Genomic DNA, 23,563 nt, shown 5'->3' on the forward strand with positions numbered 1-23,563 from the left:
TGGGGCTTAGCATATGCTATCAAAGGAGGCCTGCTCCCATAAGGTCATCAAAATCCAGGATGTTCCAGCATGCTTATCTTGTGAACTCTTGACAACACAGGGGTGACAAGAGGCAAATGAGGCAGCAATAGTGCCTGTCTGACAGACACAACTTGCTGCCTACAAATGGCATCCTGCCAATACCAGTCGGCACAGAAAAGTGAAGGGGAAAGTAATTAAAGTCTAGCTCTAGACAATACAGAAAGTTTCATCTAATGCAGGCACAGTGATGCTGAAAAAAGAAATGAGAAGAAATTTGAACACGCAGCCTGAAGTGGACTGGCAAAAAATATGTATAACCTAGCTTGATTCACTTATGAACTTTGTTCAGCTTAGGACCAAAACCTATAGACATACTTCAGACACCACAAATAATTTTATTCAACACCATAACTTGAACAAAGTCTATTTATTTCAATTTCACACAAAACAGAAAGCCTAGTCAGATCTAGTAGTTAGTTTCTCCATTGATCCATCACATCATGGCGCTTAAGCCTTCAAAAATGACACGTAGCATCAGATGTGGAAGCTGAAGTGAAACTATTAGCAATCTTAATCTGAACACAAGACTTTCTTCAATGACCTCAAACAAGAAGACTACTTCTTCCTATGGCTGTTTTTTCATGATGCAGTACAGAAGCTAATTCAGGCTACTTGTACTGTAACTTCTTATGTCAACCAGACATAAAGGTGGTAACCTAATCACCTGAACTTTTAATTACCACCAAAATGGTCAACAAGCCAATTTCACCATTTCATACCCCTGTCTGATTACTAAATAAAGCATGGTTAAAACCTCAAATTTAAAAGGAGAGTTAAGAACGTGCCCACTAAACTCAATAGGTCTTGGTTGGACAACACATTATTTTTATTTTAAGAATTGGCATTTGTTGGCATGGGATAATATGTTTTGCCATACATTCAGCATATAATTCATATAATTTAAACGTATTTCTTGGATAAACTTTTAAATCCATATATATACCCCGCAAACACAATCTTATTTTATTGCATTGACAAATACATACATTAGTTTAGGACAGCTACTATAAAAATAATGTACAGCTTTATAAAAAAAAAATCCAGGAACTTGGATTGTACAAATATAGTCATGTTTTAGTATTTCCATTAGATGTAGGTATGCTCTATAAAATTTAAACCACTATTCCCCTATTCTTTTGTCAGTTCTAAAAACAAACAAAAAATACACATGGTTTATACTTTTGATTCCATACAAAAACCTCAAAGTTTATATTTTTGTACATAATTTGAAAATCATTCTCTCCACAGGGGACGTAAGAATATACAAAGCATCAGGTGCACAGTCATAGATTCTCCAGGTCCCTGAATGACAGAAGGACCACTTTACTCTAAGGAAGATGAGCATTGTGAGGAGCAGCAGGTGGAGGTGGTATTGGAGGTGGTGGCGGCGGTGGCAGAGACAGCAGTGAGAACAATGGGTCGTATGCATTCTGACTACACTCATGAGGCCACCCCCATGGTACAGATGGGGGAGGAGGTGGGAAATTTGCCTCGTTATTAACAGTTTCAAATGTTGGGGGAGGAAAAGAATATTGATGTCTCCTCAGGTTCTCCTGCCTCTGCTGCTGGCAATAAGCTGAAGGCTTTGGAGGTTCTGTGAAGTTAGAGTAATGCTGTGGAGACGTTCCATACTGCCTGAAGGAACGTGGGGAAGCAGACGAATGAGGAAATCGACTCCTGGCAAAGGTAGGATTGGGTTCTCTCCCAAAATAGCCATGTGAATAATCTGAAGGATATTGTCTTCTGGGCTGATAATGAGCTCCGTTCCCATCTGAAGAAAGAAATGAAAAAGCAATTGTGGTATTTTGGTAATTCAGGGTTATCCTGCGAATGTGGTATCATGGGGAACACGGACTGTCCCCTTCCCACCCCAGGCCAAGTTTAAATGTGTTTTCATTTGTTTCAGTCCTTTAAATTTGTAAACTGCCTTGGTTACCTTGCGAGAAAGGCAGCATATAAATTGCAACGAACCAATGAATGTCTGCTGACACCGTGGATTCATTTGGGTAGAAGGGTGTGATAAAAATTCAATAAACGTTTCCAGCTTCCGTACCAGAATAAATGATAATTTCCCCCTGCAACCCCACACTGTTAATCTGTTCAGGATAAAGGCAATATTGACACTGAAAGGTTCTCACACGCAAGGACTAAAATTTACAATTATGCTATATTCATCCAGTAATCCATCTAAGAAAGTGGGATTTTGAGCTTTTATACATTAATTTGGTTTGAGGCCCAACATTAAAATTCCGTAATAGCACCTACTTACTGAACTCCTCTGGTTGTGGTCGGCACTTCTTTCTTCTTAGATTCTGAGATTTCTTCTTCTGTTTAGCTACTCTCTCTTTCTCATCATCACTATAATCTAAAGCCTAGATCAAAATATTTACATAAGAAACTGGAAACTGAGCAGAATATACCATTTGGTTCTTTTTACTGGCTATCAGCAGGCAATAACAGGTTATTTGATGCTCATTCATAAATATGACATTCTGGAATACACTATGAGCACCTTTACTACCACTGGAGTATTGTAGTAGAAGAGAAACCCAGGCAGATGGGCGGGGTATATATAATAAATTTGTAGTAGTAGTAGTAGTGAAAAATATAGGAAAGGATTATTTACATAGGATTCAAAGTACAAAATGATACAACTAGTTTTGTATCTTTCCTAAATTTACTATTTACACTAAGGGAGAAGTAATCTGGAACTGGACCAAGAATCAATTTCACTGCAGAAATACAAAATTAAAGCAGCATGATCTTCATGACATGTTACGGACCATGGGATTCTAACCTGCCTTTCACAAACTTAATGAAAAATCTGCCATTGGGAGTTCCCCCAGCTTGATCCTTGAGAATATTATAGGATATGTGGGGAGCTATAGGTGGAGGGGGCAATGATAGAAAATTACTCCTGCATTAAGTCGCTGAAGAAGCAGTTTAGGATCCAAGTCAATTTATCCTCTTTCTGAGGATGAACTAAAACATTTTAAAGATTGACAAACTACTTTGAAAATCCAGCTTTCAGACTACTGATACGTGGAGCTAAAGGACTCACACTGATTCTCATAAAGAGCTAATGAAGATGCAGACAAGATATATGCAGCGCTATCTCTCATTGTTGTTCAGACAATTAAATGTTAAGATGCTCTCAGGGAAATTCATATTCCGTTGAACGACAGACACTGCTTAAGTGGTTTTTCTATGCATACAATATCCCGCAAGAATACTGCTCTTTAAGTAGTAACCACTTACAGACATTAAGGTATAAAAATTGTACACAAAAGGATGTACTTGCCTCGGGTGGTGGTTCTTCATCATTTTTCCATGATGCATCAGATCCTCTCTCTCTGCAAGATGAGACAAAGTGAAAGATCTATATACTGGGCATTATCTCTATACATGAGTTACTGTTACCCTCAAGCAGGAGGAAAGAATAAAAAAAACCACAACTCAAATGCTACCTGCAGCCTCAGCCATTCAGAATTTGAACACTCAAAACAGCTTCCACTATAGATATCAATTTCACATAGGAAAACTCACCTGCATGTTAAAATGTCTAATTCATCTTATGTGCAAAACCACACATGGCAAAGAAATGCATGGAACATTATAGTACACATGCAGTATTGATTCCAGTCTGGGAACGTCAGATTTAATTAAAAGTTTGCAAGAACTGTGATTCCTAAGACAACATTTGTCCTTTGAGAGTTCTCTTGTCATGGGTGAGAGGAAAAGCCGGAAAACAGGGTGGATAAAAATAAATGATTTAAAAAAAACACTTATTAAACCTCACAATAATTTAATAATGATCTGTCAATGTATGTCTAATAGTATAACCAAATCAGTAATTCTTGATATAACTGTAACTTCATCTGGTTGTAAATATTAAGATTATACCAGCAAGAATGTGTCTTTCTGTAAAAAAATAATAATTTAAACCAAGTCTTACTGACTAGTGATTTAAATCAAATCCACCCTGCCGGAAAACCAGTGGCAATTTTTCAAATTGCCCACTTCAATTCAATTGTGTACCATATTTGCCAGCAGCATGAGCCAAAAAGCAACAGTTCAAATCTTACCTCTGTGACAAATTTACTAAGTGGCCTTGGGCAAGTCACAGTTCATTCAGCTCCAAGTTCCTATCTTCAGTACTGAAATAGGACTGTCAGTGAGCCCTAATACCACTCTCTAAACAGAAACAGATTTTAACTGAAACTGACAGGGCCTGATCCAGTCCAAGCCCCAGCATAGCAGCTGCAGCAGATGATTTCATCATGGCTCAGAGCCTTACCCTCCCCCTTCTGTCTAACATGCAAGTTACTCAGGAGAGGAAAAGCAAAATGGAGATATAGACGCCCCATATGAGCTTCTCAATACTTGCAGTGATTCATCCATGCTTCCTCCACAGATAAAAGGTTAAGACAGATAAAAAAACAGGACTTCTGGGTGCATGCATGCTGCATTTACTTAATGAGGCCTTCGGTTTAGAGAATAGCCTGTTGCCACAAATAAGGAGCAAACCCATTTCCACCTGATCTGATGAACATTTTGAATAAGGAGCAGGGGTTATCAACAGAGCACCGTTTGAAGAAGCTCAGGATAGATGCTTCCTCTATCCCAAACACATCCTTCTGGGAGAGGATATAGCGCATGATTTTAACTTCTGTTCAAAATCATTACGATTTTTAACCAGGAATCCTAAATCCAAAAGGCTAATTATGCTCAAGGATAGGTTTTGGATCATTTGAAGGCTACATTAAGTCTAGAATTAAAAAGCCTTCAGGGCAATATGAGTTGTGTATTTCCATACCAAATTTATAGCTCAAAATGAGGAAATCTTCAGGAGAACCAAGGTAAGGAGCTCAGAGGATACTTACGTCTTTTAAACAGAACATCTGCATATAAGTCTCATATTCATATATCAGGAATGGTAAGTATATGGACACTAATGGCAAGCAAAGGTATTGTCTAAGCATTTCAGAATGCAGAATGCTTTTGTTGTTTTTAAGGGATGGCATCCAATTTCGTTGCACTTGTGCAATGTTGCACTTGTGTAATGACAATAAAGAATCTATTCTATTCTATTCTATTCTATTCTATCATCAAGGAGATGAGTTCTAAATCTATTTAGCAAGACTTTCAAGATGCACACATTTACATTACTTACTGTTTTATTTTTTCTGGAAATATATACTGGGTGAAGCTTTCAACGGATGGAGCAAAATACACAGCCTCGTGCATCTTAATACCTTTGGATTCTATACGCTCAGGACTGTTAAACTGTAGCACATAAAAGGGATGTGACACAGGACCGAATACCTCAAAGACCTGCAAGACAAAAACCAACATTAGACATTCTATAATTTAGCATTCACCAACCTGGTGCCCTCCACATGTTTTGGACTAACTTTCATCAGCCCCAGTCAGCACAGCCATACTGACTTGGGCTAATAATATAGTAGCAATCCAAAACACGTCACAGCTTGGGGAACTGAAGCACCCAATATAAAATACTATGTTGTATCAAACAATGTAGCATTACTCAGCTGCTCATAAGGCTTCTGTCAGACGAACAAGAAAGGAAGCAGTTTTCAATTATTCCTCCCCCCCCCCCCCCCCTTCAAATGGTTGAGTGATTTAGGAAGGGTGCAGGGGCTTAAGAAGGGAGAGGGAATCAGTGAAAATTGCTTCTGCCCTGTTCTGCTAATGGCAGTCTTAAAGTAAGATGGACAACACTGCTGAACACAACCCTGTAAGAATTCTCCTCCGGGCCCCACTGATTTTAGGCATGTTTCTTTGAATGCTCAAACGGAAAAGCCAAGTTCATTTGAATGTATGCAAATAAGTGCAACACAAGAGAGAAATAGGCCCTGCAACATACAATCTAAAACAAAGGAAGAGGCTTTCAATCTATATTTTATCACTGGCTGAACCTATGTGACATGGTGAGTCATTTTTTCAAAATCATCTGTTTGAAAGTACAGTTAAGTATCTTCAAGGTTACTGCCTATGTAAGGTAGCTTGATAGTGCCTTTATACTGGAAAAGTATTTCTACCTCTTTAGTTGTTCTTTACTTTAAAAAATGTATTTCCCCAGAAATTCATTAGACGTGAATAAAAAATATGTAAAAACACATAATGAGCAGAATGCAAAAAGCCAAAAGGCTTTAGATTAGTGATGGGGAAGCCTTTTGAGTCTGAGCGCCACGTTCCCTTGTGGGTAGCCTTCGGCAGGCCAGGGGTGGGGAGTCTGGGGAGAATCCCAAGGTCCAGATGGAGAGTTGCATTGAGCCCCCAGGCCTGAGGTTCCCCATTCCTGCTTTAAAAAATAATATATACAGTACAAGTCATGTGCAATTTGCTCACCTTTCCCATTGAATGCCGATCTTCTTTAAATAGCACCGTATCTTCATTGACTGGAGGTAGCCCTTTCTGTGACTCTATTATTACTAAAAAGAAAATATTATAAAGCTGACAACCTTTTCCAAAAGAAGGTTAAACAGCATTAGTTTAAATCTCATTGCCCTGCTTCTACCTTCATAACCCAAGTTTGAGGAACTACCGTATATACTCGAGTATAAGCCGACCCAAATTTATTCAGAGGCACCTAATTTTAGGACAAAAAACTGGGGAAACTTATTGACTCGAGTATAAGCCGGTTCACCACACCACAAATCTGGCGGCGGCGGCAGCGGAGGAGGAAGAACAAGCAGCCCCAAAGGGCTGCTTTCAGGCTGCTCCTTCCTCCTCTGCCACTGCCGACAGCGGTGAAAGAGGAGGAATAACAAGCAGCCCGAAAGGGCTCCTTTCAGGCTGCTCGTCCCTCCGCCGCCACCTCTGCCGCTCACAAGAGCAGGCATAGGAGCCCAGTTGGGAGAGGCACAGCGCAGAGCCTCTTCCAACCTCGGCCCCTGTGCCTGCCCTTGCGAGAGGCGGGCAGTGGCGGAGGGACGAGCGGCGAGAAAGGGCTCCTTTCTCGCCGCTTGTCCCTCTGCTGCCGCCCGCCTCACTCGAGTATAAGCTGAGGGAGGCTTTTTCAGCATAAAAAATATGTTGAAAAACTCAGCTTATACTCGAGTGTATATGGTACTTTAAACTACAATATTAATCTATAGCTGCACTGATGAATAAAGTTTGAGCCATGCATCATGTGAAACCAGCATGTGCACTGGGAAAGCAGTGCCCCATTTGAAGGTATTCACATGATGAGCTTGTTGTAAGACAGAGTAGCATTCTCAGTACTCACAAGCTCACTGTTTACAATTGCTTATTGCTACAAATCAGGAAGCTCTATTGTTTCTACAGATGGAAATTAGACATCTATCAACTTCTGCTAGAACTATCAGAATGCTACACCTCTCCATTAAGCTTGATATTCACTGGGATGGTATAATTAAAAGACGCAGAGATCAATAGCTTCAAGAAAAGCACCGTGACACTTTGCTGTAGAACTAATAGCAATGTAATGAATTGTGGATATTGTGGATAAACTGTTACCTTTCCTATTATATACTTTCTGACAAGCAGATTTCATGTTTAACATCAAAAGTGCATGAAACTATGTAAAAGAGTGTCAGTTTCTAAAGAAGAAAACTACAAAGAAGGCAGGTGATTTGATATCATTTAATAAAAATGTAAATTACTCCCAATTATCCTGCAAAAATCTAATATTCATTGCTGCAGAAACAAGAAAATGCTTCTGCAACACTTATTAACGGAAACTCATTTCCTGGTAAGGAAGTCATCCATTCTGAGACAGTATAATGATCAATTAAATATTCACACTCATCACTCCTTCACAAAAAAACTCCAGAGTACAATTAATGCAGCAGTGACAGCTTGATCCCTACTAGGGCTATAAAGGTGAAGCAATAGAAAAATAAAAAAGTGCACTCTTGTGACATGTTCTGGCTAACACCAGACTACACAGGATGCAGATCAACAGAAATTAAAGGACCTAACTTAGTCATGCTCGTTAACTCAAATAGGTCTACTCTAAATAAAACTTAGTTGAATAGTAGCAACAGTGATCTTGTGAGTGTCAGTTAATGGCTTTGGTCTCTCTCTTCTCACCTCATCAGGTGTGAAAATATATTGTACCACATATAAACTTTTCTTTAAAGGCCTGAAGCTGTAAATCAAAACCTGTAACTTACTGTAATGAGTTGCAAGGCATTTCCCCACTTGTTCACATTATCAAAGTATCTGTCCATATATGTGTTCTGTAATCTACTGGCATCCCATCTTGAAATGGTTCAGATCCATAAGGATCTGTGCCTTTCATCAATATTTTTGTGCTTTGGTGCTGCTGATCTGTGATTTACAGCTTTGCAGTTTATCACTGTGACAGTGGTTTCCAGAGGACCTTGTGTAAAAATAATCAGGGAGGGAGGGAGAGAGGGGACTGAGGTGCAGCAGCCACAGCACTCCCGAAATTTCAAATGTACCCCCAGGAAGGAAAAAAAAGGTTGGACAAACCCAAGTACAATGACCCATGTTTTGAACAGATGGAACTACTGAGTAGATTTTAACTCAAAAAGAAATAGGTAGGTCACCTTAAAATGCATATTTTAGTGACTTAATCACAATGGCTTGAGCATCAATAAGAACGCTCAGTTGTACTAGTCACACTATATTTCTGCATGCGTGTTTTCATACAATCAGGATTACACAGCTATCAGCACAATTTTAGGCTTGATTTAAATCGCTTGCATTTGACAGACTATGATTCATGTTCTGTGTAGAAAATGTGCTTGAAAGACCCTGTCACTTTAAATCCGTTACCTATCTTATTTGCTTTTAGAAAGGTAAGATTTGCAGTGAAAGCCTGTGCATATTTTTTCAGTCTCATGTCCCACTCTGTTCAATGGGGTTCACTTACAGATTCGCAATCTTAGGAGAAATGCAGCATGCTAGTGTCTGGCCCGTACCATTTCAAGCACAAAAAGAGGGGTAACGCTAAGGGGAACCAGAAGGAAGAGCCGCAACATGAGTCAAAATCTAGACAAGAATATTACGCTCAATACACTTTTCCTTCTTGAACAGCAAAAATACTCCCCCACCCCCCAATTATGGCAGTTCATTCATACCATGCGGCTTCAAAACAAACATGGCAACAACATGTTTTCAATTAATGTTTTTGTACATTATTTTGGTTTCAGATACATTTTAAATGCTTTTAAGATGGTTTTGATTATTGTATTCTCTATGTTGTTCATCGCTGTTGGCTCCCACAGGAAGAACAGTACAGAAACATTTTTTTCTTAAAAAAAGAAACCATTTACCTCACATGCATGCCAATAGCTTTGCTTTCTCCATATTTTAATTTTATGGTATAAACCCAGGAGTTTTTGGAACAGCATTGCTAGACTCATGCAGCCTTCTCTGGCATGGACAACCTTACTTGCCTCTAGGTTTAACTGGAATAAGTAGATTTTTAATTTGTATAATACAATTTAATATATACAGCGTCCTGCCTAAAGCTACAGATTTTTGCAGCTAGCTCTGTGGTACTATGGTGTGTCCCTCTTCTCTTCCTCTCCAACTTTAGCTGCAATTCCAGAATTACCACCTTCAACTTAATGAAGAGTAAACAAATGCCCACAGAAAGTATGAAAAATATTGCCACCAATATGAAACTGAATCACTATGTGGACTATACCTCAGAATTATCCTTTGCCAATGGAATCTTTGACACTGCAGTGTTTGTTGCGCTATGAAGAAACTTCCAATACTAAAATATCACTACTAACTGAACACCAAGCACAAAAACCACTACCTTTCCCAAAGCTTATTTTCTATTTACTTTCACATATTGTCATTGCTTTCTGTGATACACATTCTACAAAGCTTTTTCTTCTTCAGCCTTTAGTCTCACTGCACTGCAGTTTATCGCTGTCCAAGTGGCTCAATTTGTGCCCCCAGACAACCTTCCACATAACACATGTTTTAGCATTGACAACTAGAAGAAAAGTTAGGAATTCTCAAGACAAAATGATCTTATTGGCAAGGGCACCCTGCTGAAACAAGGAGAGAGCCTAGTGAGGAAGAAGGGGCGGCAAAAGGGTCAAAATGAGAATTTGGCGAGGTGTGGGTTAAACCAGAGCCTAGGACTTGCCAATCAGGAGGTCGGTGGTTCGAATCCCCGCGACGGGATGAGCTCCCGTTGTTCGGTCCCAGCTCCTGCCAACCTAGCAGTTTGAAAGCACGTCAAAGTGCAAGTGGATAAATAGGTACCGCTGTAAACAGCGTTTCTGTGTGCTGCTCTGGTTTGCCAGAAGCGGCTGAGTCATGCTGGCCACATGACCCGGAAGCTGTACGCTGGCTCCCTCGGCCAATAAAGCGAAATGAGCGCCGCAACCCCAGAGTCGGCCGCGGCTGGACCTAATGGTCAGGGGTCCCTTTACCTTTAGGTTTTAGTTCTATGTGATGCAATAATAGTCACAGAGATGAGAGGTGTAAGGCAGAAGAGACCTACTACACATTTTGGAGGGACAAAGGAAGCATAAGAAGAAGTTGCATTTTGATGGTAGCCTGAGAGAGAGCGGGGCAGGATGCACAGCTGCATGCACGAAATGAATGAAATATAGGTTTTGGGTAGATGTGCATGAAGCCAGGGGGTGAAACAAAAAGTACACATTCTAGAGGTTCTGACTATCCCTTGACACTAAACTATACTATACACTTGGCATCTACACACTTAGGAATATGGTATCATATTATAACTTATTCTTATATCCTGCCTTTCCTCCAAAAGGAACCCCTCTATGAACTATAAAGGAGAACAATTATTGAAAAAGCATGCACACACATAAACATTTCGCTTACCTAGGTGCTCAATGATGCTGGAAACTTTTCCAAAAGGCATAAGTTCAACCGATTCAGGCAGAATTATGGTAAAATCTTCAACAGGATGTGGCTCCTGCTGGATAATTTTAAGAATTTATTTTCATAATAAAATATTAATCCTACTGCTGCCCACCCTAGATCATCTCTTTGTAGCTGTCTGGCCGAGGGTCAATTTATAACTGCAGACCTAAAATCCACAATTAGTTATCCTTGTTATTATTCATTAAATTTATATACCACCCTCCATCCAAGGATCACAGGGGAGTTTACGTATAAAAACACAAAAACACATAACATAATAGAAAACAAAACAATGCTCCCCCTTTAAAAGACCACAGATTGTTTAAGCAGCCAAAGGCCTGGGAGGAGAGGAATGTTTTCAACTGGCACCTGAAGATATGTAATGAAGATGCTAAGTGAGCCTCCCTGGAGCTTCCTTTGGTCAAAACATCTAATTTTAGCAAACTCTGCATGTTTGGATGCACGGTGCCCAAGGAAAGGCAAGCACAGTACAACGGGAACTCCTCTGGCTATTTTCCCTACAAATCACCAAAAGTGACAAAGGATGTGCTTGCCCAGTGTCTTCATGCCTCTTGAGCTCTCATTAACTAGGGAAGGCAGCATGGGTGCCTAAAAGGAAGCAAGCAGCCTGTTATTTGCTTCTCTTGACTCTTGGGCTGGGGGTGGAGATGGAGACAGTAATCACAGCACATCTTGGACCTTGGTCCACAGGCTCCAGCTGATGCAAAAAGCTTTAGTTGGACTGTTGATGGGGACAGACTATTGCTGGTACAAAACCTCAAAAGTCTGCAGTGCCTGCCCAAACACTACTGGGCCAGGTTCAAGGTTTTGTAATAATTCACCATTGGGGCCCAGTATTCAAGGGCAGCCTAATTCCTTATATCCCTGCCCTATCACTGAGATTTCCAGGAGTCACTGTTAAGTGTTCCCCATGGCTCAGAGGTACTGACCATATCCACCAAGAGCCTTCTCCCTAATGAGTGCCTACTGCAGTCATTTTTACTGAAGTTTTACTGAAGTTTATAGTTGCTGTGTTGAGGTTTTTTTTTTAAAAAAAGGAGCAAAAACAGACCCTGTACATGAAGAGAAAGACAAACATTAACAAAACAATACTTATTATTATTATTAACTTGTTTTCTTGATTTTACAGTTTTAATTTTGGAGATATTGTATCTTAGAAAACTGCTTAGCAACTATTGCAGCCATGCAGTTTATAAATTGTTCAAATATATACAATAATAAACTATACACTTGTTTTGGCACTTGCTAACTTTAAGTTTGGACCAGAAAAACAAGTGATAGGGAAAGATGATAAAGTGGGACTCCAAAGCATCCCTTGCAATGCTTTAACAGACAAAGGAGGAGGGCCCCTTTGCTCTGAGCACTTTCTATAACAACATCTAATTCTGTCCTATAAAAGCACTACAGATAAGATTCTCAGATAAACCGTCCAACTATAGGGAGATGAGGATAGTCTATAAATCAACATACTTACTTCACTTAATTCGCCCTTCTTTCTATTAGGGCAAGAGTTACTTTCAGTCTTAGACTGCTGATCATCATCTTCAGACAGCATTGGAAGACAGGAAGAAGAGGAGACAGAAGATGAACTGTCTGTAGATGAACTGTCTGTATCACTGCACGAAAGTTAAATTTTATTTTTATTCTTCAGCATATCTCCTGCCACATTCTGTTTACAGAAAAATCTTAAAAGAAGAAATTGTTGTTCATAGAATAGCAAAAGAAGCCTATGGGCTGCATCCAACCATGTCACTCAACTTAAGGTAAGGCTTCAATCAGCAGAATAGGGGAAAGTAATATCCAGTGATTTCCCTCTCTTGCTTGGAACCCCGCTCACCCCCACCCAAAAAAAAAAAAAAAAAAAAAAAAACATGGTCTGAAGGATTCCCCAACCCTCTGGAGAACATTTTGGGAACATTTTGGGAAGGAAGCAATGGAATCCTTCCTGTCACATGAGAAACACCACTGGACACAGATTTCGCAGAAGCCTAAACTCTGGTTCACTTGGTAGCCTGCCATCAAGGCATGAATGAGATGCAAATCTGAGCTTTAGGGGGACTCTACAGAACGAGCTACAGAGGAGGGAGCAGGAAAGGGGGCAGGATTGGAAAGGGACTAAACAATTGTTTGCTGAGCCTCTCCAAGCAAAAGGCTCTTAGAGAGCCCACAATTTATTCGGACTCTGGCCAGTACCAATGTTCTTCCCCACAAGAACAGACATTTAAAAAGTTCAAAAGCATAATACAGTTGAGCTGAGAACTATGCTGGTCCTCCAAAAGATATTTTGCAATTTCTACCTGAATCTAAACTCAAGTGTAAACATGCGAATAAATCATATTTCTTAAAGCAATGACAGCCTCCACTGTTGTCTTCAATTCTCCCAAGAAGCATAGGCCCTGGTTGAGGACCAAGACCCCTGGAATCCCATGCACAACTCAGCAGCGATTTCGCATGGCCCGCAACAGTACATTTCTAACTTTCATGGCAGCAAGGATGTATTTCACCAGCTTGTTGATGCCTGCACAAAATTTCCATAGTCAGCAGGTTGGCAGAGACCCAGTATTCCCAGTGCCAGAACTACAATGCTTTGTAAGCCCTTAGTGCCACTTTCTTACTTGGGAGTATTGTGCTAAACAAACAAACAAAACCCAAGTATTGTTAATTCTCATCACTAATATGCCAATAGAATTTAGCTTGTGCAGTATATTAATATTCAACTTTTTAACAGCACACATAGCTCTGGTCATGACAAGACTAGGTCTGTTCAAGCATTCAGGTACCTACAACCTGAATTTACTTATTTATTTACTTATTTATGGAGACGCGGGTGGCACTGTGGGTTAAACCACAGAGCCTAGGACTTGCTGATCAGAAGGTTGGCGGTTCAAATCCCCGCAACGGGGTGAGCTCCCATTTTTGGGTCCCTGCTCCTGCCAACCTAGCAGTTCGAAAGCATGTCAAAGTGCAAGTAGATAAATAGGCACCACTCTGGCGGGAAGGTAAACGGCGGTTCCGTGTGCTGCTCTGGTTCGCCAGAAGCAGCTTAGTCATGCTGGCCACATGACCTGGAAGCTGTCTGCGGGCAAACGCCGGCTCCCTCGGCCAATAAAGCGAGATGAGCGCCGCAACCCCAGAGTCGGCCACGACTGGACCTTTACTTATTTACTGGATTTTTAGAAGATCTTTTTCTCCAAGGAGCTCAAGGTGGTGTACATGGTTTGCCCCCTCCTCATTTAATCCCCACAAGAACAGTGTGAAGCAGGTTAGCCTGAGAGGAAGTGGATAGGCCAAGGCCGCCCAGTGAGCTTAATGGGCCAAGTGGGCTTTGGTCTCCAATGTCCTGGTCAGACACTGTAACCACTAAACCACACTGGTGTACCATTGAGAAATAGGCCCAATATATATGCATACATCTGGTTCTGTTACTTATCACTTAACTAGCAGTTTCCTAGGCTTCCCATAGGCAACCGTGATGAGGAATGCTAGGCTATACAGGCCACTGGCCTGATCCAGCAGACTATGTTCTTATCAATATGTCTGGGCATAAACAAGTTTATTGCAAGAGCTAGTTAAAATATTTGGCATTTTTAAGTGTTGGTAGTCTGCTCCATCATTTTTAACTACTTCGAACTCCGTTTAGATTTGTTTTAATATTAACTTAATCACTCCTGCTGCATACTGCCCTAGCATATGTAAGGATAGACGTCAGTTTTAAACTATGTTAAGGAAGAAAAATCTCGTGCTTTTTATAAAGGTGGTAACAACCAAAACTGGAAAGTAGCACAAAATAAAACAGACTCTATAGAGCAGCACGTGACTTTTTTCCCCTGCTACACAACCGGCAATCAATCACTGCAGAAGCAAAGCCAGGCAAGGTCCTTTTCCAGCGTCTAACTTTCCCCAAGTGCTTTTCTCCAGTCTCGCGGCCATTAAAAGGTGACGCGCAGCTAGGTGCCAACCCGAGAAGTACAAATACGCGCTTTCCTCTCCTACTTCCCCGGGAAATTCGAAAATGCAAGATTCCGGCCAGGCGGATTTCCTGCCATGCTTTGCGGAACTACCCACCTGTCGGAATCCGAGGGGGAGCCGCCGCCGCCGCCTTCCATCGCCGGCGAGTCCTGCTCGATCCCTAGCGGCGCCGGCCTCGATTCCTCCGCGACACCCATCCCTACATCTTGGGGGTCGCCGTTAAAATCCGGAAGGCAAGAAGGGGAGCTTCTCAAATCGGGCGGCGGCGGCTTCTCCTCCCTTCCCTCGCCGGGGAGGGGCGTCTCGTCTGCCGGTGCAGCGGGTGCATCGGGGTCGCGGCGAGGTTCCCCGCCCGGCTCGCCTCCTTCTCCGGCGTTGAAACTGAGCCGCGGGCCGCCGACGGAGGACGACGACGAGCCATTTCCCAGCGGAGACGGCTCCCCTTCCGCCGCGCCGGACAGCTGCAACAGGCCGGGACAAGGGCCGGGCTGCGGGGCTCCTCCTTCCACGCCGCCTCCATGAGGGCCGGCCTCCTCCGGAAGCCGCGTCGGAGCCTCGGAGGCCTCCGTGGCTCCCTTTTCGCCCTCCTTCACGGCAAGGGCCGGCGGGGAGGTCTCGGCCGAGGTCCCCTCGGCACCGCCAGCCACGCTCAGCTGCTGCAGCCGCTGCGTCACTCGGCAGCCCGCGAGGCCGGAGTCCCGCGAAGCCGGGAGCTCGTCCATCTGCGCGCCTTCTCTCCGCGCGTAATTACGCACAGCTGCCCTGGCAACAACGGCGGGAGCTGCCGCGCGCGCGCGCCGGATACGCTGCTTCCGGCCTCGTTCGTTCTCCGCATGGGAGGAAGAGCTTCGCGCATGCGGGGACCTGGGGACTCCCGCGTGTGCGCAGGCGCCTTTTGCCTAAATACGTAACAGGCGAGCAGTTAGAATTATGGTAGCGTTGAAACTTCAATCCTTCGCCCAACGTAGGGCTTGAGCACACAGTCCTGAGTCTCAGGCTCTACCGACTGAGCTGACCCAGGAATAGTAAGGTTGCCCTAGAGCCGCCATAAGAAAACGACTGAAAAACTTTCATCAGGCCAACCAAAAATGTCACAAAGTAGTGTGCCATCTTTGTGGTGGTGGTAGGGAAGGTGTGGCATGTTAAAAACAAACTTTTTAGAAACTTTTATTAGACCAGCTGAAACGTCTGTGCAGCCTTTTGACTTCTCTCAGGAGGGTTCAGCCTAGATGGCACACCCCAGTCCGTGGCTTCACCATCAGCCACATAGAATAGTAGAGCTGGAAAGGGATCACAAGGGTCATCTACTCCAACCCCCTACAATGCAGGATTTTTTTTGCCCAACATGGGGTTCGAACCCACGACGCCGAGGTTATGAGTCCCGTCCTTTACAGCAGAGCTTTCCAAACTTTTCATGTTGGTGACACGCTTTTTAGACATGCGTCATTTCGTGACACAGTAATACAGCTTTGCTAGGAAACCAGAGGTTAAACGAACACCTTTCCAGCTCCAGGAGGAGCATGGGGAGAGTTCACGCAACACATCTACACAGTGCAGCCGACACACCAACACTTCACAACACACAATTTGTAAAGCTCTGCTTTAGGGTTTGAGCTATCCACCCTCTGTGTGAATCAGGATTCTCTCTGGCCACACCCCCTCTCTCCAGGCCACACCCCTCACTGGCTTTGCTTCACACTCTCCTTGAGTGTTGTTGCATGGCTGGAATGTGTGCTTGAACTCTGATAATGTCTCTTGCTTGCCTAGCTAGAAGGGTGTCTGTGTGTGCGTGTGTCTGTAGAAACTAGCCTACTACAAAGGTAGAATTTACATTTGTTCCTTTACCCACTTTCGCCTCTTGCCCCACCCACCATTGTCCAGATAGCAGTGCAGCCCTCAGTCTGAAAAAAGTTCCCCCAGTTCTTGCTTTATTATCTTACCTGACATTTTGAATGTTTTTAAATAAATTTATATTTATTTACATTCATACATCTAAGCTGCATTTCTGCCCATTGAAGTTGCTAATAAAAGTAACAATGAATAAAAATGCATCATAAAAGAGAATAAACCTGCAGGCACAATTAGCAGAAAACCAGTATTACAAACAAAAATGAAAAAGAAAGCTGGAAACAAACCAATCAAAGGCCTGGTGAGATAAAAAAACAGTCTTTAACAGCACATCAGAAGGCATTTAGTATGAGGAACCTAGGAGAATGCAGGAGCAGGAATTTTCACAAAATTGTAATAATAATCTTGTTCTTATTAACAGTAACATTTAACTGGTAATTAACTGGTGCTGGGGATAGTGGTAATAAACATAGGCTGGTTAGGTACTTACATTTTTCATCTGCACCTTACGTTTCTTGAAAAGCTTTATTCATCTCCCCACCTTGAGGGCAGTAGCATAGTGGCAAATTCAGAAGTGCAGGGTGCCTTCATGATTGTCACACCCATGACTCCTCGTAGCCATGTCCCTTCTAAGATTATACAACTTTCTAAGAATAATGTTATGGCCAGGGGGGTGGGGAGTAGGCTGCATGCCGAGACTGTTCTAACCCCTGGATCAAGCAAATGTTGAAATATAAGCCAGGCTAGCTTCCTGATGAGGCGATTGCCTGGGTGATGGGCCATTAAGGGGAACAAAGGAAAGGGGCTCTGTACAAGACGGCAAATGGAAGGGAAAGCATCAAGCTGGAGAGAGAGAGATATTTGATTTTTGTTGGAATCCAAGGCTGAGACTAATGAGAGAAACAAGACTTTGGGGGTGTTGATGCTGAGGTGACAGGAAGTTTGGTGCTGTGTTTGTACAATGGTGGGAGCACCAGATTGGCTCTGCCAGTGTGCCCACTCAAGACTGGCCTCCCCATTGCATCACCCCTCTCCCAGTAAAAGCTAGCACAGCACCAACTCTCCCCTCCAGCTATGCCTGGCTCTTTGTCAGTTCTGTGGGTGGTGGGGCATGGATGTTCTTAACTGATAGAGTAACTTGCACCCCACAAGAAGAGAATAAGTTTGGGTGGGGGCTCTTGGGGGGGGATGCCTTTTGTCTCCACTACAGAGGCTTTTCTAAATTAAAGCTTGGCTTCCTTATACAGTGGTACCTTGGGTTAAGAACTTAATTCGTTCTGGAGGTCCGTTCTTAACCTGAAACTGTTCTTAACCTGAGGCACCACTTTAGCTAATGGGGCCTCCCGCTGCCATCTCGCCAACGGAGCATGATTTCTGTTCTTATCCTGAAGCAAAGTTCTTAACCCGAGGTACTATTTCTGGGTTAGCGGAGTCTGTAACCTGCGGAGTCTGTAACCTGCGGAGTCTGTAACCTGAAGCGTCTGTAACCTGAGGTACCACTGTGTGTGTTTTCATGAAAAATGAGGCTTATATTGCTCAACTTTCCATTTAACCAGGGAAGGGTGGGACAGGGAATGGCTAAATAATCGATTCTTAATGTTTTTCACAATTGGTTGGATCTGTTGCTGTGCAATACTGAGTGCTACTGTATATGCAAATGGGCCCTTTTATGGAAAAGTTAAATTAAGAAAAACACTTGCAACAATTACTTATCTATTGGGCAAATATACAGCTGTTGCTTATTTATTCTTCAGCTATTTCATTCTCTAATTTCCTTCACCAGGATAAATAATTTTATCATATTTCAAAATTTGTTTGCTTAATAGATTTCTTATTTCAATATTTACTGTGCTTCATAATAATATTTCAGCGCTTCATCACTTATTTTAATATCAGCCGTATGTACGTTGTTACTTTTCTGCACAAATAAGCGTACTGTACTAGAGAAATACATTATTTGTCTTGATAACGCAAGCTATACTTTTTTATTTAAAAAAAAGCATATAGAGTAATCCTTCTCTTCACTGCTGGAGCGGGTTATGACAAAGGAGGAGATGTCCATCTTCTGGCTGCCTCTGGTGGCCCCTATGCATAGGGGCCACTATGAAGGCCCCTACTGCAACCGCAAAGAACATGGAGTTCCTACCAGTAGAAGCAAGCATATGGCCTTGAAAGTGGGTGTTAGGGGGCGGGAGAAGAGCAGGGATGTCCACAAATCTTCCGGAACCAAAGCTGCTCCATTCTTCTCAGCTATGCCAGCTCAGAGCATCTCTCAATCAATGGGTTGCATCTGACTAAGTCATATTCAGAGTAGATCCATTGAAATCAGTTGGCTTGTTAGTCATGTCCATTGATTTCAATTGGTCAGTTATGATTTTGACTTAGTCATAATGCTGCAGTCCTTCACATGTGTACTCTCAGGCAGAAGTGGCTCACCAGATGGCATGGAGTCGCTCCACTAGCTTCCAGGCAGCTGGGTCACTGTTGCTTACTGGGAGGGAAATACGGTAATTGTTTCCTTTCATAGAATCACAGAAGTATAGAGTTGAAAGGGATCCCAAGGGTCATCTAGTTCAACCTCCTGCAACGCAGGAATCTCAGCTGAAGCATCCATGACAGATGGCCATCCAACCTCTGCTTAAAAACCTCCAAGGAAGGAAAGTCCGCAACCTCCCGAAGGAGACTGTTCCATTGTCGAACAGCTTTTATTGTCAGAAAGTTCTCCCTGATGTTTAGTTGGAATCTCCTTTCTTGTAACTTGAAGCCATTGGTTCGAGTCCTATCCTACAGAGCTGGAGAACACCAGCTTGTTCCCTCTTCCAGTGTGGTGTAGTGGTTAGGAGCAGTAGACTCATAATCTGGTGAACCAGGTTTGCGTCTCCGCTCCTCCACATGCAGCTGCTGGGTGACCTTGGGCTAGTCACACTTCTTTGAAGTCTCTTAGCCTCACTCACCTCACAGAGTGTTTGTTGTGGGGGAGGAAGGGAAAGGAGAATGTTAGCTACTTTGAGACTCCTTCGGGTAGTGATAAAGCAGGATATCAAATCCACACTACTACTACTACTACTACTACTACTACTACTACTATTCTTCTTCTTCTTCTTCTTCTTCTTCTTCCTCCTTCTCCTCCTCCTCCTCCTCCATGTGACAACCCTTGAGATATCTCCTGTCAGTCTCCTCTTTTCCTGGCTAAACATACCCAGCTCCTTCAACTGTTCCTCATAAGGCTTTATTTTAACGAGTTCAGTAACTATGACAACTGAGTGTAGTACCTCTGGAATTTGGAATTCTCTGACCTGAGACTGAAAGGTGTGTGCATGTGTAAACATTTAAAGGCCGCTTAGAAAGAGATGCTCAGTCTGAGACTGAACTCTTCTTGTGCACGCTTATCAGGAGTGAAATCAGTGATATTTACTCCTGGGTAAACAATAACGAGCGGAGTCTGGCTTTGTTTTCTGTTCCCTTGACAACCAGGATTGTTACATAAATTCAAGAAATGTCTTATGGTGGCTAAAAGAAACACATTGCTATTCTTAAAACTGTTTTCCATATTACTCGCCTAATGAACCCATGCAGTAGATTGCTTGGATGTTTTATTACAGTCAAGCAGTATATAAATTTCCTTCCTATGTGCATATAGGAAGCTGATATTTGCAGGGGAGTCAGGGTAGGAGGGGGGAAGAAAAGCAAAAGAGAAAGCCGGTTGCACAACACCAGTATCTGTGACATGGGAGTGAACAATGACAGGTGGAAAGTGATGGTCTAAAACAACAGAAGAAGTCTGAGTAAAGCAGGAAGGCAGAGAACTGAGAGGGAAATTGAACTTTTAAGCAATGGCGGAGGTTAGACCTTCATACAATGAAATATTGAAGGCTCAAATCCTTGGAGAGAAACTGCGAGGGAAACAACGGTGGCAGAGTTTTGAGTGAGCAGGGGGTGACACAGAGAAAAGAGTGGCAGCTTAAAAAAAGATTTGAGCACAGTAAGAAGGGAGTTGAGAAAGGTTCTGTTGTGTTATCTTTTTGGTGTTTGTTTCTGTATTGTACCCATCTCTACTATTTCTTCTTGTTAAAACTTTGTTTGTTTGTTTAAAAACAACATATCCATTTTCCTCCATATAATTTCACATCCCTATATATTAGGTTTCAAAACCAGAATTTATGCATAGTTGGATAGGGAGATACCTCTTCCAAGGCAGAACCTGCTTCAACATGTGCAAGCCAAAAATCAGTGGAGGGAGGTGTCTCCTTCCAAAGCATTGCCTCTTTGTTTGCAAATTGGGTTAGTTAATCAATTTATCAATTGGACCTCATAAACTCATGAAAACAATGTTTCCTTTCCCTAAGTGACAACCCAAATAATAATCCAGTGCTCCGAATCCGGTGCATTTTGACATGTGCACAATGGATCCCTCCTTCTGCAGCTCATCTAACACAACTGTCCTACGCTAAAGCCTCTGGATCACACTACTGGTTTTTATTTATTTTTACCAAAATATTAAGCAGGAAAACATATGCTTGTGATGTGCAGATTTATGCTGACGTAACTGATTAGATTATAAAAAAGGTAAAGGTAAAACAGCCCTGACAGTTAAGTCCAGTTGCGAACGAATCTGGGGTTGCGGTGCTCATCTCGCTTTACTGGCCGAGGGAGCCGACGTTTGTCTGCAGACAGTTTATAGATTTTGTTAACTGCATTGCAGAGCTAGTGATCAAAAGCAAAGTTGAAGCTGAAAGAGAGCCTCTTTCATAAACGTTATATGTAACATGTACATTACATACACCTACACATGAGGTTTATCATCCAGTCACTTTATAACCCTTCTTTACTCACCAGTAACCTTAACTGTGCCTCTAACCACCCTAATGTGATTTTATTCCCAGATGTTTATCTAAGTCTATGTAAAGGTTAAATTACTAAATTACTTTTCAGTGCCCACGATAGAGAGATGAGAACAAGTAAATAATCACAGCTGTGTCAAGATGGATGACAGAGAAGGACTGCAGTGAGATTACTTTTCATATTTGGAGACAGCATCTGCCGCAAATAAAGCCTGCTTTCCCCTTGTATAACCTTTTGGAGCATAGGAAGGGCTTCAGTATCTTTCTCACTAATTCATTTGAAGGAGGACAGTAGAGCTTATGTGGACAGCCACAGAAGTTAGTTCTTACTCTTCTAAATGTATGAAAACACACACACACACACAGTGGTACCTCGGGTTAAGTACTTAATTAGTTCCGGAGGACTGTTCTTAACCTGAAACTGTTCTTAACCTGAAGCACCACTTTAGCTAATGGGGCCTCCTGCTGCCACTGAATCGCTGGAGCACGATTTCTGTTCTCATCCTGAAGCAAAGTTCTTAACCCGAGGTACTATTTCTGGGTTAGCGGAGTCTGTAACCTGAAGCGTATGTAACCCGAGGTACCACTGTATATATATATTTCCAGCTTGTAAACTAAAATTGGGAAGGCCCGGTATCTGCTGTTTAAACTGGGATTACTAAATTTCAAGGTAAATACCCAAAAAATGCTTCATGGAAAAATTGAGTCCTCCTTGCCCCATGCCTTCTTTTTCAACAGACACGGTTGCCAATATCACATTAAACATCAAAACAAGAGGACCAAATGTGCAGATTTGCATTACATTTGCAGGTACTAATGTACATATATAGGTGCAAATTTAGAAATAGTCGATGTGATTTAAATAGAAATGCAGTACATCTCGTTATAGTAGGGTAGACTAACCAGGTGAGCTGTGTGCCTGCTCAGTCTGGGGTCCAGTTGCTAACGATGGGCAGCTTCCCTTCCTTATGGTTCTTCTTACAGCACAATGGAAATATAGAGGACACAAGGCTGCCTTGTCTTGGAAGCTACAGCATTTGTGGGGTTACTGCCTTAAGACTTCTGGCAAAAATTCTCTTGTGATTTTTTTGCTTATAATTTCAATGCTGTCGAGTCGTTATTTGCCACCAAGAAATGTGTTCAATACATGCAGTGATCAGGCAAGGTGATGACTGCCTAGCATTGAAAGAATAGGCATTTCCATATGGAACACCATTCACCTAAACACAGGCTGATTGTTGATCACTATTTCTGCTTCTATAATGGCAGTTCTTCAAAGAAACAGAATGCCTACAGTAACAAGTTCCTTTGTGCTCTCGCTCACATACTATACAGTGAAAAGAAATGCAAAATTATACTGCGGTGGAAAAGAGACACTCGTATTGCCTTGAGTAAATTATAAATCATCAACTTTAAGATCTTTTATAAAACGAACAAAATGACTACCTGTCAACTATGGAAAAACACAAATATATGTACAGAAAAACTGGCAGGTAACTTCTATTATGAATCAAGGGCATTATTATTCACAGTGGAAGAATCGATCATAATATATCTCCATAAGACTCTTGCTTTTCCAAGCCATTGCTGTATGTCTTTGCTTTCCCGTCCTGTCTCAATGGCAAAGCGCAGCCCTTCCAGCAAAAAAATAGGAACATTCCTCATTCAGGGTATTTCCAGATGATCTGGGTTGTTGTTGTTTTTATCTTGATTTGATTGCAGGGAAATTAGATGACATTTAATGTTGGGCCTTAAATCTGATTTGTTGGTGGTGAGGTGAGATGATGTTGCATCAAAGCTAATGATATCTCACACTTTCCAGTGCGTTTCCTGGTCACTTTTCTTACCCCAAAAAGTCCAATCTTCTGGATAAGTGGGTTTGTTGTGCAAGACCTCCCAATCAACCCTCCAGCATGTGACTAGATCTC

At 42.2% G+C, this 23,563-nt stretch overlaps 1 protein-coding gene across 2 annotated transcripts; it reads right to left on the reverse strand.

Annotated features, from left to right (window-relative positions):
* Window positions 1–433: 433 nt before the first annotated feature.
* Window positions 434–15,797, reverse strand: NAF1 (nuclear assembly factor 1 ribonucleoprotein). 2 transcript variants are annotated; one of them, XM_077934135.1, is made up of 8 exons: window positions 15,043–15,797; window positions 12,452–12,593; window positions 10,915–11,008; window positions 6,454–6,536; window positions 5,255–5,415; window positions 3,383–3,434; window positions 2,351–2,453; window positions 434–1,852 (listed from the first exon to the last, which is right to left on the reverse strand). In XM_077934135.1, exons 1-8 carry the CDS (start codon window positions 15,666–15,668, stop codon window positions 1,410–1,412), a joined length of 1,704 nt encoding a protein of 567 aa, XP_077790261.1. In that variant the 5' UTR covers window positions 15,669–15,797; the 3' UTR covers window positions 434–1,409. The 2 variants fall into 2 exon arrangements, with proteins under 2 accessions (XP_077790261.1, XP_077790260.1); XM_077934134.1 differs by having other exon boundaries at window positions 1,822–2,453; window positions 10,915–11,011.
* Between the last annotated feature and the right edge of the window lie 7,766 nt (window positions 15,798–23,563).

The sequence above is a fragment of the Podarcis muralis genome, chromosome 9, assembly GCF_964188315.1.
Source record: "Podarcis muralis chromosome 9, rPodMur119.hap1.1, whole genome shotgun sequence".
Taxonomy (NCBI): domain Eukaryota; kingdom Metazoa; phylum Chordata; class Lepidosauria; order Squamata; family Lacertidae; genus Podarcis; species Podarcis muralis.